Genomic DNA, 16,342 nt, shown 5'->3' with positions numbered 1-16,342 from the left:
GTTTTTCCTTTTTTTCCCCAACCAGTTCCCCATTTATATATTTGATTCCTCTTTATTTTGTTCTCATGAGAATCACGTCCTGTTGACTCATCATTGGCTAGCATTAGTGAAATGAATAAAAGGTTCATACAGAGTGAGGAAAGAGATTATTAAACCTCATGCTCAAAGTGGTGGGCATGGAGTGAAGTAAATGATTCATTCTGGATAGTCCGGGGACTTTTCTCGTGCTGCCTGTGACTAATGGTGTGGGAGATTTGCACATTGTTCACCAGTATTTTGGATTGCTACAATGAACAAACAGTTAATACAAATGTGTTCAAACTTTCTCACATAATATTCTAATGTCTTTCCGTCCATGATGACTAAAACAGGAACCTACCACCTGCTTAGATAATAATATGTTGGGCCAGAGAATATAAAGGGTTTTTAAAAAAGTACCAAATGACAACAACAACAAAAATTCAGTGGAATAATCTCACAACTCCTGCCTAAACTTAGAGGAGCACTGTGAAGTTAACTTTTTGCGAACAAAAGGTTATGGACATGATGTGTAATGCTCGATTATAGCCCAAGTGTAACTTTGAATTCTTTGTTTTGTCGTGCATCTAAATAAGTCACAAAATGTTTCACCTAAGACCATTTTACATGTTAACATTACTGTTTATTATATCTGTCTGTTAAAACTCAGTACATTTTCAAATTGCAGAATAAAAAAAGGCAGTTTTCTCTTTTGGCTTATTTAAATGTAAACCTTGATTCAACGTTTGTTCCATGAAGATTTGTGAGAAAGGATGTGAGTGCTTGGCTCAAAACTCTTGTTAAGCAACAATGATAGATTCTAGTAATACAAACACTGCACATGTACAAATATGATGATAGACAGTGTTTCTCAGGCTCTTCTGTAACCTGAGAGGCTGTTACTCCTCTATGTAATCACCAAGAAAAACACACGTGTTTTTCACTGTATCATTCTTATTATGAGGCCAGGTAAATGTGACATTAATGCCCAAGTTTCTGAACCTCATATTCAGGAGTTTTTGTAAAGTGTTTGGATTGCTATCCATGCCTGTTACCCTGCATTTATTTGGTTACCACTTGCTCAGCATCTCTTTAATGCATAAGTAATCTAGGACTTGGCCTTGCATAGTAGGCCTCATGGGACTTTATGTCAGTGGAAGGAAACACCAATCGTTTCATTATTTAAACGGGTTAAACTACCTGATGTTCTGGGTCACTGTTACAGTAATGCAGTTTACATTGCTGCACTGTGCGGGAGCCATACCTTCGCAGGAGGGTGGTTCTAGTAAAATATGTAGCATGGACCTTACATGTACAGCAGCTTTGCAGCTTTTCAATAAATGATCACAAACGTAAAGTCACTCAACTGTTAAACACTGGCTACTACAAATATGCATTTTTGCCCTGAATTGCCACCTTAGCTTAAGTTTGTGTGCGACAAAATATCCTCTCCAGGAAGCAGATAATCAGAACATATCAGTAAACTTTTATTGAGTTCATTTTCAATCTTTGATCAAATTTCACATCCAATGGTATGCTTGCCATAACAGACAAACACATTCCTTCTTTTGTGTCTAAATCCGTTATTTCGCACAGTTGCTGTGAACTCACAGTAAAACTATAATTTCATTACAGCATCTCTACCAAGTAATAGTTATATTTTCTGCACCAGCGATCCACATCATACGGACACAGCCGCTTCCACTGTCTATCTCTATTCCTCTCTATATCTGTGCCCATCAGAGTCCATTTTTAGAAATTGCACACATCCTCTGGAGTGTGAATGCCTTCTACGCTCGGGCTTGCATGGCTTATTTATTTATCTTTGCTTTAGATGTTCAGTCCCTGTCCATGCAGGCATGCAGTCAGCTGTGGCTTGGCTGTGTACTGCAAAAGTTCGAAGGCATTTCTAATTGGACACCAGGAAAAGCTAAAGTCTCTTTGAACTGGGCGAAATAAAAAATTCATCGGAGACATATTTAAGAGTGGAGTAGCCGCCTCAGCTCACAGGGGGAGAGCGAGATGGAGGCAGTCCTTGAGGGGGGTTGATTTGAGATGTCCATGTGTGTGTGTGTGTGTGTGTGTGTGTGTGTGTGTGTGTGTGTGTGTGTGTGTGTGTGTGTGTGTGTGTGTGTGTGTGTGTGTAGGAGGGTTTTTGGCCTTGCAAGCATGTGTTTGCCTTTGTAAGGGGACAGGTCTTTACTCATGCACCATAAATCCTGGGGCTATTAATATACATTGAGATGACATGCTTTTCCTCCTGTAGGCTTTTATTCAAACAACCACATTTCCCACACCATGCACTGTGGATGAAACAAGCCTTTTGTTTCATGATTTCAATAATTTTACACACAGTCACTGTGTGTCTTTTGGTTTGTCCTTTACTGGTGGTGCAGCTACATTTTATTTTCCATATCCAGATGTGGCTTCACCTCTTGATTTTAAGCCAGGTCTATAAACACTTTATTCTTAAAAAGCTGTATCATTATGGAGTTTTCAAATTTGCCTCGGATTGCCGAATGCAAGGAGATAGATTTCCTTGTCTGTGATGAGTCTTGCAAAAGCGAAAAGAAATTCTCGATTTAAACTCCCATTCAGTCCTGTTTCTGCATGACTTCTAAACTAAAAGTCGCAAGTTTTATATATTAAAAAAATAGACATTTCATATGATCAAGAGTAAAAAAAAATGCTTGTGTAACGCTTTGACAGCAGCATATCAAAGCTATTGCTTTGTCTCCCTACAAAATCCAACTTTGCCCATTAAAACAGATCAACTGAGACATCATTTCATAAGCTCAAAAAAAAGGCCTGGAGTCAGATTTTGTCAAGAGTTAAATAGCTTTAGTATTGTATTGTTATCTCCTCTGATGCTGTCATGAATTTTTTCATTTATGTTTTTGGCCTGCCATTGCTTCCAGCCCTTTGAATCCACGAGAGAAGCCTTTGGGCTTGAGTTAAATGCATATTGTCACATCCATAGTTTTTTTTCTGAAGGAAGTCATCACCTCAAACCACTATGGAATCAAGGGGCTAATTTCCTCCTTTTATCGTTAAAATACATGTATTTTACTCGTCTTTTTTTCTCCGTCACCGTCTTTTCTACTTCTAGTTAATTTCATGCAGGATCAGAATCTGTATGATCCATCTGTGCCCAACACTGTGATGTTGACATGAAAGAAAAGAGGCGACAAATTGCACAGTGAGCATAAAAGAAAACAGAAACAAAAGTTTAAAAAGGATTGTATAATTAGACAGTGCAAAATTTGAGAGTTAGATCTGATGTGTACATGTTTTGTACTTAGGTCAGGTGTGAGTGTAGTTGTTGAGTATATCATGAAAATTAATATTTTATTTTAAACTTGTGTGCAACAGAATACTTTAATATATGTCAGTAAGATGTGATACAACACTATATGATCTGATACAAAACATACGATAATGTAAGATACAATATGATACAGTATTAAACATCACCACATACAATATCAGTACATGTTACAACACGGCATGATGCTGTATGATACTGTATGGCACCATCAATGTTATACGTTTTGATGCATTGCAATATAAAGTCCTACAATGTGATACAAAATGATACAATGTAAGATAAGACAGGATATAATGCAATGTGATACCAATATGATGTTATTGTTGTATGATATGATTGAATCCTGTACGATACAATGTAATAAATACCATAAGATGGGACACATTATGTTAGCCCTGTAGGGAAAATGACACATTAAGCTGTCTCTATATAGTAGTAATAAAAACACCTTTTTTCTTTAAATCGACATGTTAGCCACCAGAGAAAAGGCTGCATTTTAGGATTTTTACATGGAGAGCTTTTCCCGAGGTGTCAAAGCTCGCTTAGAGAATTTGCCTAGTCGGCTTGTTCGAGAAATGTGATCAGAAAAGGTGACATTTTTAAATGAGGTGCAAACGCACAATGAACAGTGCAAGTGTAAAAAAGGAGTCATCCTCTACGGAAATGACTGTTGTCAAGCTGAAAGTAGTCGTATTGCATTTTTATATATCCTGTGTAAAGATGGAACTATACCACTGATGGTCAACAATGACATGTGCTCTAGTCTTTGGGGGAAATCCTCTGAGAGACTCACCCGTGTGCCTTAAATTCAAATTCTGAATCCCAGGTACAGGATGTTATTATTCAGTCCCTGCTTTTATCACTTAAGAAATGTATCCAAAATTAAGTTATTTTCCTCTGCCCCTGACCTGACCTGCCTTTATTTCATCCCATCTCGACTAATATAATTTCCTTATTCGCTGCACTTAGTGGAGAAGCACCTTATCATCTGCAGTTGGTTCTAAAATGCAGTTGCCAGGCTTTTTACTGCAATTGAGAGAAGAACACATTAATCTAATATGACCCTCTCTCCTTTGGCTACTTATTGCCTTTGGAATGCATTTTGGGGGATTGTATTGATTGTTTTTAGTGAGGCGATGATGATGTGGTAGAGCTACACAAACTATTTTGGACATGAATGTTTTGTAAACGTGTTATTTCTGATAGAGAAAAAAAGGACTAGCTATTGGTTTCAGTGAACACTTAAGTCCACTTTCAAAGGAAACCGAGTGTAAGGGTATGGAAGGCGTCGTCTGAAGAGTCTGATTTAATAATTCAGAGGACCTAAATGGGTCACACAAGTATTAATTAAGCAGAGTGTAGGGTATAGGGGACAAGAAGAGGGAAGATTGAGTGAGGACTAGATGAACACATAGTTGTAGTTACTGCATGTCAAAGAAATAACAGAACAGAGAAGGACAAGGGCGTAATCAATTGGAGCAAAAAAAGTGATGGGAGGAAAGGAGATAAAAACAGAACAAGTACAAGAAGAGTGGAGACCAGAGGAGGAAGAGGAGCTGGGAGAAGTGTGGTATAATGGTCGTTATTGTGTGCAATAATCAATGAAAGAGCGTGGGAGTTCCATCTTGCAATCCTCATTCAGCTTGGCCTCGTCATCCCCGCCATCCCACACACACACACACAGACACACACACACACACACACACACACACACACGCTCACACACACACAAAAACACGGTCACACAAACACGCTCACACACACATTTTGTCCATACTCATGCAAACCAAACATGTTAATTCACTTTTTCTTCATTTTTTTGATTCATTCGTGTGTGTGACCATTTCCCTGCCAAATGCCGATGAAGGGGAGATTTAGCAGCAGGGAGTCAACCTCCACGCATGCAATCAAATAATTCACTCAGGAAACTCAACGAAACACACATGCAAATCCCCACTTCAGCGAACATGAACTTGTAGCAACTGCAGCGAGCAACACAAAATGATTAATATGTTGCATGTTGAGTTATGGACAACATTCCCGATTGTTGTTTAATCCATCCCCTGCTGTTACAGACAAAAGCAGCACTACACGTGCATATTCAGTTTGACTGAACAGTTTTAGCAGCAATATGATGTAAGACTGCAATATCCATTTGTTTCTTTGGAGGCAGCAGAGTGAGTTTTGGTTTGCCACCCCTGAGTTGCGCAAGATCAAGCTCGGATGCAATCTTTGGGCCTCATTCACCAAGATTTTTATTACAATCCTTATTAAGGAAAGTCTAAGGCAGATTCATTCTTTTTTTTAATGATTTATTTTTGGGTCTTTTTATGCCAAACAGAGATAGGACAAATAGAGTCAGAAATCAGGCAAGAGAGAGAGTGAGCAATGACATGCAGCAAAGGAGCCAGAGGTCGAATTCAAACCTGGGCTACGCGCTTTAAAGACTGTAGCTCCTGTACATGGGGCGCACAAACTAACCATTAGTCTGCCGGCACCCCGGTGATCCTGCTTTTAAACTGCAGAATTGTTTCTATATGTGTTCTTAGGTAAAGGCGCAGCCTATAAACGGGCATGAGACCGCAGGGCCATGTACACATGTACAAGTCAGTATGAGAAGGTGTGTCGTTGTTTGGTCAATGAGACTGTTATGAGCTGTCAGAGCGACAGTATTATTACAATATTTATAACTATATAACTATTGTTATATCTCTTGCCTACCAAATTACCTTCCATAAAACAACACAGCAACATCAATACACGTAATCAGTTCAATGATAGGTAATATGTTAGGGAGGCTGAATCACATAAAAACTAACCAATAACAAATATATTGAAGAATGATTTAAAGGCCTGTCTTTAAAATAATTGTTTTAAGAAGGGATTTAATAGATGAAACCGATTTCATCTGGCAGGCTGTTTCACTTTACAGGTGCCCTTACAGAGAAAGCACAGTCACCTTTCAGATTGAGCTCGGACTGTTGGACAAATAAAAGGCCTTGCTTGAGGATCTTGAGATGTGGCTGGGCTAATGAATTGTTAACAGGTCAACATCGTAGCTTGGGGCTTATATTTCCTGTGCCTTAAAATTGATCAGAAGGTGAGATTAACTAGTGTGAGATAATCCAGTGCTGCTAGTTTGCTAGGCTCAAAAGATAGCAGTGTATGTGTTTCATGCCTCAGGCCCTAAAGAATGGTGGTGAAGAAAAGCTATGATGACCTCAACGGTTCAAACAAGGTTGTTTTCTGTCAATGTTGCTTTGTGTTTGTTTTTGTTTTTTTACAGCATTCTGCTTTGTTATTGTGATTATCTCTGCAGTGTAACAGGAAGGCCTCAACATTGTTTACATACATTCAGTAGTTTTCATTAAGTTTCACATTTCAGCTTAGCTCTACCTCTGAGCCACCCTTATATCTAACACTATGCCCAGCTGTCTCCTGTCCTTCCTCCTCTTCTCTCCTCTCTCCAAGACCAATGCCCTAAAGTCAGCAGACATGACAACTGCACCCAAGCAGACAGTAGGCTCTGGATTATGCAAGAATACAGTTTCATGGTCTAATGAAAATGTTCCTCTCTTCTTCTTCTTCTTCTTCTTCTTCTTCTTCTTCTTGCAACAGCGCTTGTCTTCAGCGATAACTACAGCGCAACTCAATCATTTATCGCTCCTGCCCACTGGCCACTTTGCCATCCGTGTCTCCACTGATTCGGCCAAAGTGAGAGCAAAAGAGCGAGTAGCTTTGCTTCAGATTAATATTAATGGACTCGGCTCTTGTTCCTTTGCACATTTTAATGGGTTTTAGTGATGAAAATGGATGCAAAGCCTGGTTATTTAATCATTCTTGCCCTTGTATTTAATAATTTAGTTTCTCATGGCACAAAACGTAAAAAAAAAAAAAAAAAGTTGACTCATACAGTATATATTTAGTCCCATATACTGTATAAGGGGTTCCCTCAGCTACTATGTGGGATGTGTTATGTTCTGTTTTATTTCATAATTTATTGTTAGCAGGCCTTTTTTCATAATTCAGCCATTGTCAGAAATACAGCACTAAGACCTCAGCATGTGCCCTGTTCATGAAACAAGACATAGGACTGTTCGGATACTGCTCATACTACCTGCACTTACTTATGAAAGAAGATTATTTTTTAAATATATACAGAAAAACTGGTGTGTCTCTGTGGTTATGTAATGCTAAAACATTACAATGTATTGGTCACGAAGAGTCAAAAGCTTTAATAACAAAAAATGATGACAACATTTATAACAGGGAACCTAACATATTGCCTCTCAGAGCACACATTGTTTTAGGGCCTACATCAATGAGTAGTTAAGACCAAGTTGACAGTGTCATGGCAATTAGATGACATATCCTACTGTATGTGTTCTATAAGGAAAAGGTTCCTGTAAGAAAACATAGCACTTTGTGAATATACAGTACATTGAGTTGGATATATGGGTCACCTAAGTCAGTGAGTGAAAAAGGAACAAGCAAAATGTATTAATACTTTAAATGCACAATGCGTATACACAACAAAAGCAAGCAATAACTGTGTCTGCTGTCAGCAGATGGTTAAATGGTAATGAACACAAACCTAGTCATGCTATGTGATTAACTAACTGGACTGTATGAGATCCAGATGGGACTTGATTATAACACACACACACACACACGCGCGTACGCACACACTGTATGTATATATATATATATTAACGACCTTACAAATTCCTCATCTCTCTCTCCCCTTTCTCAGATGGTTACACTACAGATGACATTGAGTTCTACTGGCGGGGAGGAGACAAGGCCGTGACGGGGGTGGACCGAATTGAGCTGCCCCAGTTCTCCATTGTGGACCACAAGCTCATCTCCAAGAATGTCGTCTTCTCCACAGGTGATGGAGTAAATGAATGCATCACACCAATCACAAATGAGACCTACCTTGACCTGGAATAGTTAAATGTCCAGGGGAGAAACACTTGCCAGTGCAACAAAATGCAATCCAATATAATTAGCATTGACTCATTTTCTGGAACATATGTTTGTACATGTGCACACACTTCACTGTATTAACTTCTTTATTTCCTTTTTTAAAAATCCCTCTCTGTCTCTTAGGATTCTTTGACTTTGTTACCACTTTGCCCCTGCAAACAGGGCAATAAGGAAATCCTTAAATATTGACTCATTTCATTGTTTGCACTTATTGATATAAAAACAGCATCAGCTAATTTCCATCATGGAAACTGTTATGTAAATGAACTAACAAACCTCCAAATGAAGTGTCGTCCTGGAAAAGAGAAGACACAATGTTTTATTTAACAGCAATAAACAAAAGGGAACGCTGTCTGATACAATAAAATATTCATTCACACTCTTCTGCATCTTCATATTTATGAATTTGTCATGCAAGCAAGAAAGCAATTGTACGCAGGATAGCAGTTCTGCTGAATATAGTTTCCGGGAACTGTGTTGAATGAGAGCAGAACATTAATGCGGTAACAATGTGAAGAGTTGGCCAATGAGAGGGCTCGTTTTGTCTTCAAGATTCCCACATTCCAAACAACCCTATTAATAACACAGTGCTTCCTGATGAATGCACAATCTTTGTATGCATCAGTGTATGTCCTGTCCATTAGCTTGCATGCAAAGAAGTCAACCCAAGTGTGTTCCTGCAGGGTGTCTGATTGGATTATCTTTATAAAGAGACCGGGGGATTCCCTTTTGAACGTGATGTCTATTGGGATATAGAGGGAGCCACCCCGGGGTCACTCAGAGATGCATGGATCAGCACAAGTGCCATGGCGTTTATCCAAAACAAGTGTCATATTCCACTCCAAGGATAAGCAATGTCATTCTTGTCTTTATGAATAAGATATATTCACTGCTGCACCTCGGACCTGACAGTTTATCCCCGAGTGGTTTCCTCACTGCATAAAGAAATAATTCAGTGATTGTCTCTGTGACTCATGCTGACATTAGTTAACTGTAGCCTACTCGCAGATCCAAGTGGCTGCTGGGTTGTTGGTGCTTTCATTAAAAAAGGCTTAATCTTCTTCTCTGGCCCCTCATCTGTCTCTTCATGCCTTTCCAATAAGCTGTACAGCTCCTCTTCCTCCTTTCAGCTGCAAAGCAACTCAAGCCAAAATACAGCCAATTCCCTAGCAAGAGAAAAACATGTGCAGATACAATTTTTTACCCGACCAAAACAAAAAGTAGACCCTTAACAGACAAGTATTGAATCTTTTGCAAAGGCAGACGATAGATGGTAATTGTCTTGATGCTTTAATTCTGAAGAGACCACAAATATGGCTTTTGAGTGCTTCTGCAATGCACAACAACAGGTTGAAGAATATATTCCGCACAGACCTGTGATGATTTGCAGTATAAAACCTAAGTGGGTAAAAAGAGCTAAAAGTAGAAGATCTGAAAGAGTAAATGGTCTTCTGACTACTCAAAGCACTTTTACACACCGCATGTCTGACCAACTACCCATTCACACACTGAAGGCTGAGGCTGCTATGTAGTGAGACCATCAGAAGTAACTAGTCCCATTCATACTCATTCATACGCCACTGACGAAGCAGCAGGAGCAATACGGGGTTAAGTGTCTTGCCCAACGACACATCGGACATGTTGCTGCAGGAGCTGGGGATCAAATCATCGACCAACTGAGCCACAGCCTTAACTGTACAGTCTTAATTGTAGGGCTCCCTCACAGCTACTTATTTAGTGTAAAAAGTTTCCTGATTAATCAATGAATTAATTAAAACCCAATCAGCAATAAAGTTGATAATCAATAAATAAGTTGGGTATTTGTGAAACCTTAACTATGCTGAGCATAAGGATATCCAAAAATGAAAACCATGGGGCAGAGTTGTCTCCAGGAGAAAGTTATCATAGAGCAAAAAGTCCCGAGATCCGACAGCTGTGCAAATGTTGTGGAAAGTATCCCCTAACTCTGCCTCCGCTTGCTATTTTGTGCCCCTGTTTCCTGTCTGCAGGTGCTTACCCTCGCCTGTCCCTGAGTTTCAAGCTGAAGAGAAATATCGGCTACTTCATCTTGCAGACATACATGCCTTCTATACTTATCACCATCCTCTCCTGGGTCTCCTTCTGGATCAACTATGACGCCTCTGCTGCCCGAGTGGCTCTAGGTGAGGCCTTCAATACAAATATAGATAGAGAGGCAGCACTCGTTTAAACAGGGGAGGACATGGAGAAGTAGACCAGATAGATAGTGGAGGGTAGCAATTTGTAATGTTTTTTTGTTTGATTCGGAGAGTCTCTATGCTTTCCTTGAAGTAACAGTTTCCTCCCTCGTTGTCATCCTCAATTACATAAACCTCTCATAGCCTGTGAGGTTTGTATTCCAGCTTCTAGATTACTCTTTGTTTATCTGAAGCTCCTCGCATTCTCTTCAGCCAACTCCATCCAACCGGCTTCATCCATCCTTTTACCCATCCCTCGCTTTAGTGGACAAGGCAATTTCACTGATTGACGACTGAGCTGCATTTAGTTATCGGGGGTTGGTGGTGGGGGGGGGGCATGCATGGGATTTAATGAAAAAAAAAAAGGCAATGCTCCATAATGGAGGCAGGTCAGCATAGTTGGTAAAATGTTTGGTCACCCCCCTCCGATCTACACTCGATCTAGGAGCCACTTCACTGACCTGGTTTGGGGCATTAAAATGGGCCTGTAATAGCTGAATCACATGGCCACTGTGCTGCAGAAATCCTTTGTTGTTGTTGTTAAGCTCTTGCAGCAACAGCTCAGGAAAATTGCCTGAATCCTATTTTGAGCAGTGGTCACCTGACAGCTTTGTGACAGCTGTATAATAATTTAATAATTGTTCACTGAGACTCTTAATAGAAATTGCCATAAATAATCACAATGGTTGTGCATTGACAGTGGAAAATATATTTCTCTATAAGAGCTGGGAAGACGCGTTGTTTTTATTTGGTTTTGTAGTTTGCTGTGTTGTCTGATTTTTTAAAAAATTTGTTTTGGTTTATGTTCTATGGTGATGTTGTGTGTTTCTTGTCTTCTGTGTGCTCCTGTTGCAACACAAATTTCCCCTTGTGGGACAATAAAGAATCTGAATCTGAATCTGATAACTTAAATCATGAATGGAGAAAAATATCAAAGCTTTTAAATTCTGACTCTTAATTGTTATTCCTGCATCTCACAATATCGCAGGCACGCTACATTTAAGAGACGTTGCTTTGCTAAAATGCCACAAAATGTAAAATTAACTCACTGTAAGCTTCATATAGCTTGTCACTCATTACAAGCATAGACTTGATATATTGATATGCAAAGTCAGTCTGACAGAAACTATCCCCCCTGCTCGCTTGGTTAGATTTTTCCCAAAGTGTCTACAACTTTTCTCAGAAGGTGTTCTCCGCTAATGAACAAGACCAAGGTTGACATTTGAAATTCAAATCGTTGCAAAGCCCCAGGTGCCCGTCTCTTAGTTGCTCTCTCAATGCATAGCAGAGTAAAGTCATGGAGGAGGGCCCATTGGTTTGATTGATCCCGACAGGCCTAATGAGGCACAGACATGGAACCAAGTAGATCACAAAGATATCTTGCAGTCAGAAGGACTAAAATGTCCAGAAATTCAGAGTAGTGAAGAAAATCAGGGGTTTAGGGGACTTTCACTATTAATGTATAAATTTGAGGACTCATCAGAATGATTGGTTATATCAAAATAGTGGTTAGAATAAGTTTATTAAACAGCACTCAACAAAATTTATTAAATTAAAAAACTTTAGTTTCAGACTGTTTCTAGGATAATTTAATTTTCTGTCTTTTTTCCAACAGGTATAACCACGGTGCTCACAATGACTACCATCAACACCCACCTGAGAGAAACCCTCCCTAAAATCCCCTACGTCAAGGCCATTGACATGTACCTCATGGGCTGTTTTGTCTTTGTATTCATGGCTCTGCTCGAGTACGCGCTGGTAAACTACATCTTCTTTGGACGAGGCCCTCAGCGTCAGAAAAAGGCAGCTGAAAAATCAGCGATAGCCAACAACGAAAAAATGAGGATGGATCCAAACAAGGTAAGACCAGCTTACCTTGGCTCAGCAGTCTGTTGATGTTCATTTTTTCATTAGAAAGGACAGATTTCCCCCAATGAGGTGCACTTTTCAGGAAAAAATGCCTCAGTGTCACCAAACTGAAGCACAAAGTATTTATCAGTTTCCTTATCCACCAATTTTCTAATGATAGAAATGTTCTTCCTCTAACTAAATTGACTCAAGTTAAATTTTAATGAGTTATTCAGAAAGCTGTCTGAGGACCTTAGAATAATAAGTAGCAAAGAAAAGAAATGTGCACCACTTCAAATGGAGTGTTGACCTAATGTTTCTGCTTTCACTGTGCCAATTAAGGCCAGCATAATAAACGTGTACATGTTGCAACTGAAACAGAAGGAATGAACGTCTTGGTTCTATATCTTGATAGCAAAAGTTCTGTTTGTACTCCCAGCTGATATAAGCCAAATATGACTTGCAATGAAGCAAGTAGGCCATTTTAGAATGGCTGCTTATAGCAGTAAACTGCATAACTGTTTTTAACTTGTTTTTTTTGCATTAATATCTGTTGACATTAAGGCAAATGTGTGACAAATATATATTTGATAAATGCATGCTTGAGACCATCTCAAAGTTTTTGCCATATTGCTTGTGTAAATAAAGACTTAATTACAATTTTATTCATAAAGTGTACTGTATACCCCCAATGTACACACACAAATGAAACACTACATTTTAGTTGCATTGGTAACCATGGTGATTTGGTTGGTTGCAGTGGTTGGTGGGGAATGTCGTTGGCAGAGATGACACTCTGTATGCAAGAATGAAACAAAGGGATCTTGATGGACATGACTCCATATGGGAACCAATCTTTGTGGATGATACAGCACTTGGACTTGGCGATCAAAAGAACAAGGTACTTATTCTAAGAAAAATATGAGAAAAATGCTTGAACTCTACACAGATAAAGATGATTCTCTGTTGGTTATTCAAAAGGAGAAACTCTCTTTTAAATTTACACTGAAAAACATTTATTTTCCTAGATGGACCCACATGAGAACATCCTTCTGGGCACCCTGGACATCAAGAACGACATGGGGGTTTCAGAGCTGGCTCTGGGTCTCAATGACCCAAGAAATACCATGCTGACATATGACAGTTCAACCCTTCAGCACCGCAAAGCAGGACTGGCCAGGCACAACTTTGGCCGAAACACACTTGAGTGTCACATGACTCAGAAGAAGAGTAGACTACGGAGGCGTGCGTCTCAGCTAAAGATCACCATCCCAGACTTGACTGACGTAAACATTATTGACAGATGGTCGAGGATGATCTTCCCTACTGTCTTTTCCTTCTTCAACATTGTTTACTGGCTTTACTACGTCAATTAAAAGAAGAGGACATCAGTGAGTGCAAGAACAAACAGCAAAATATGTTGCTCATTTCTTGTTTGTAACTGGTTTGTTTCATTTTTTTGTGTGATTTGGAAAAACTGGACTGAGTAACCATATTCAGGACCAGCTCCATCATATCATGGAATACCGCATTTGCTGGCTAACACATGAAAACCTTATAAAAGAGAGATTACAAACATATAAGGTGCCTCTACCTGAGTAGTTGCTAACGATTTTATGTATTTTGTGAATTGTGTATCTATTTTCAAAGGTTTATTTGCATATTTCTTGTGTTTTTATCATGTTAAATTAACAGCATACTAATATTTTGCCAAAAAAAAAAATCAGTTAGATACGAATTAATCAACAACCATCATCTCTCACTGACATCACTTAAAAAGTGCTGACACATGTTTCAGGTCATCCAGGTATTCTATGTTTAATAACATCAAAGAAACTACATTTCTTGGTACAAAAATCATTTGATACTAACGTTATAAGGGCCCCTCAGTTCACAGTTTATAGCATTGTGTATTCAAAAGATATCTATAATAAGCTTTTTCTACTCAAGTGTGCTAGTAGAGTTTTTATTTTACTTATTTCATAGCATATTCTTAGTTTCTCAATCATGTCCATTGGATTGCAGGTTAAATGAACTTACATCATTCCAAAAGTACAAAGTGTTTACATGGACTGCACTTCAGAAAAGTGCTGACGGTCAGAAAAAGTCATAATATAGAAAGCAAAAGTATTGGAAAAGCTAAAGGAAAGATGAACAAGGAAGGAAAAATAAATCACACATTTTGCTTCAGCTACATTGGTTTTACTTTTATAAATCTTATAAATTGTCAATATTGAAATTTAAGCCCAAAGTACAAATAAATGATATGGATGGCCTATCCATTGTAGAGCCTCAAACAACGATGGTAATTTCACCTGCGCAGCATTTATTAACAGAATAATAGACAAACAGTATTCCCCTTTTGGATACATTTGTAAAACTCTGAAAAATAGTTCACTTATGCCGAACTTGCTTTTTGATAACTGTGGTTCAAAGGTTCATGAAGATCACAAATAGTGAAGCTAAAGGGGTGATTAGGCCTACAGAGAGGCGCGAATAAAAAGCACAAGAATGACTTTTATTTTTGTTACCAGTGTTTTACTGTATCTGCCTCCTAAAACCTATTATCATTTTCAGAGGTTTAAACCTTTAACACTCACAGCCACCTACTGTGTCCAATTTTTTTTTTAAAAGAGTGACTTAAGGAGATAGCCGTAATTCCAAATGAACTTATTATATAACCACAAACTATTGAGTGATATCATTTACTTTTGACTGTATGATTACATGGAAGGTTTTTTAAAGGATTTTGCACACAAGTTCTGTACCGTATTTCTTCTGATACCTGGTGCTTATTGGAGCTTTTTATTAATAAGACCATGATCATAATGTAAGATTTAATTACAACAATGATGAAATGTAAACATACAACTAGGGCTGCAATACACAAGACTGCCATCCCCCCCTCAGCCATACTGTCTGTATGAATGAACTCTAGTGTTAGAGCCTCTTCTACATAAACATTAAGTACCAAATCATACATTAGAGTGAAATACAAACTGTCTAAAGTCAGAGGAGCAAAAATGAATAGTTGACAGGTAAAAAAGACATGGTTCCTCTTTTAAAAAAATAGGAACAAGTAGCTGGAGCCTTTGTCTCCTCTGTCCCAAGTGCTTCTACCAAGTTCATCTCAAAGAGCAAAGATCTTATTCAAAAAGGACTATCGCTCTAAGTATGCTATTCCTTTTGTTCGTAAATGTGTGAGAGAACTTTACAAACATTAGTATTCTACTTGTTTACTTACAAATGTAGCTTCATACAGTTATGTCTCACTGCATGCTGTGTATAGTAGATCAGTAGTTCTCAACTGGTCTAGCCTCAGGACCCACCGCCAACTCCTTAATAAGAAATCACAACCCAAGTTTCAGATATTTTTCAACCAATGGGATTTGTTTTATGAACATTTTAGCAGTTTGGACCTCAGAAAGCAAAAACGTGTTTTAAAAGTGATTTTTAGACTATTTGTCACTTTTTTTCCCAGGCACACTTTCGCGACCCACTGAAAACGACTCCACGACCCTCTTTTTGGGTCCCGACCCACCAGTTGAGAATTACAGTAGAGAACTCCTTAATATCATGTTTTTGATCACTTTTTCTTTCTGAATGGTTTCTTTTCATTTGTGATTTTTGTGTTCAGTTCACCTCACAGATACGTGTGCATATGTCTGTGATTATTTATATGTCTGGTTGAAATTGCAAATGTTGAGGATGATGATGTTTGACTTATAGACTTTTGTATAAAGCATTTACAGAGCAGAAACCATCGTTTTTAAGAGATGCATTTTTATGAAAACTGCCCAACAAACAAGAACAAAGTCCAGATTAGTCTGAATCTTGGACTTTCACATCACTGGTGTTTAAATGTTTCTTATCAAAATGTATCATTTTCAGTTTGTGTTGATGTAGGTTAAGAAAGCAGCACATTGTAAGTAGTTTATATTAT

The 16,342-nt window shown here is 38.6% G+C and overlaps 1 protein-coding gene across 1 annotated transcript in view; it reads left to right on the top strand.

Moving 5' to 3' along the window:
• The window catches only part of LOC132988040 (gamma-aminobutyric acid receptor subunit beta-2), a 58,294-nt gene extending 42,409 nt beyond the window's left edge, over window positions 1-15,885 (top strand). The window contains exons 6-10 of the mRNA XM_061055134.1: window positions 8,100-8,237; window positions 10,345-10,497; window positions 12,167-12,411; window positions 13,160-13,300; window positions 13,428-15,885. Of these exons, the coding sequence (XP_060911117.1) occupies window positions 8,100-8,237; window positions 10,345-10,497; window positions 12,167-12,411; window positions 13,160-13,300; window positions 13,428-13,775 (1,025 nt within the window). The 3' untranslated portion in view covers window positions 13,776-15,885. The remainder of the gene's footprint in view (window positions 1-8,099; window positions 8,238-10,344; window positions 10,498-12,166; window positions 12,412-13,159; window positions 13,301-13,427) is intronic.
• Window positions 15,886-16,342: the final 457 nt, after the last annotated feature.

The sequence above is a fragment of the Labrus mixtus genome, chromosome 14 (genome assembly GCF_963584025.1).
Source record: "Labrus mixtus chromosome 14, fLabMix1.1, whole genome shotgun sequence".
Classification (NCBI taxonomy): domain Eukaryota; kingdom Metazoa; phylum Chordata; class Actinopteri; order Labriformes; family Labridae; genus Labrus; species Labrus mixtus.
The sequence above is the reverse complement of the archived record's forward strand: the minus strand, read 5'-3'. Positions and strand labels throughout refer to the sequence as shown.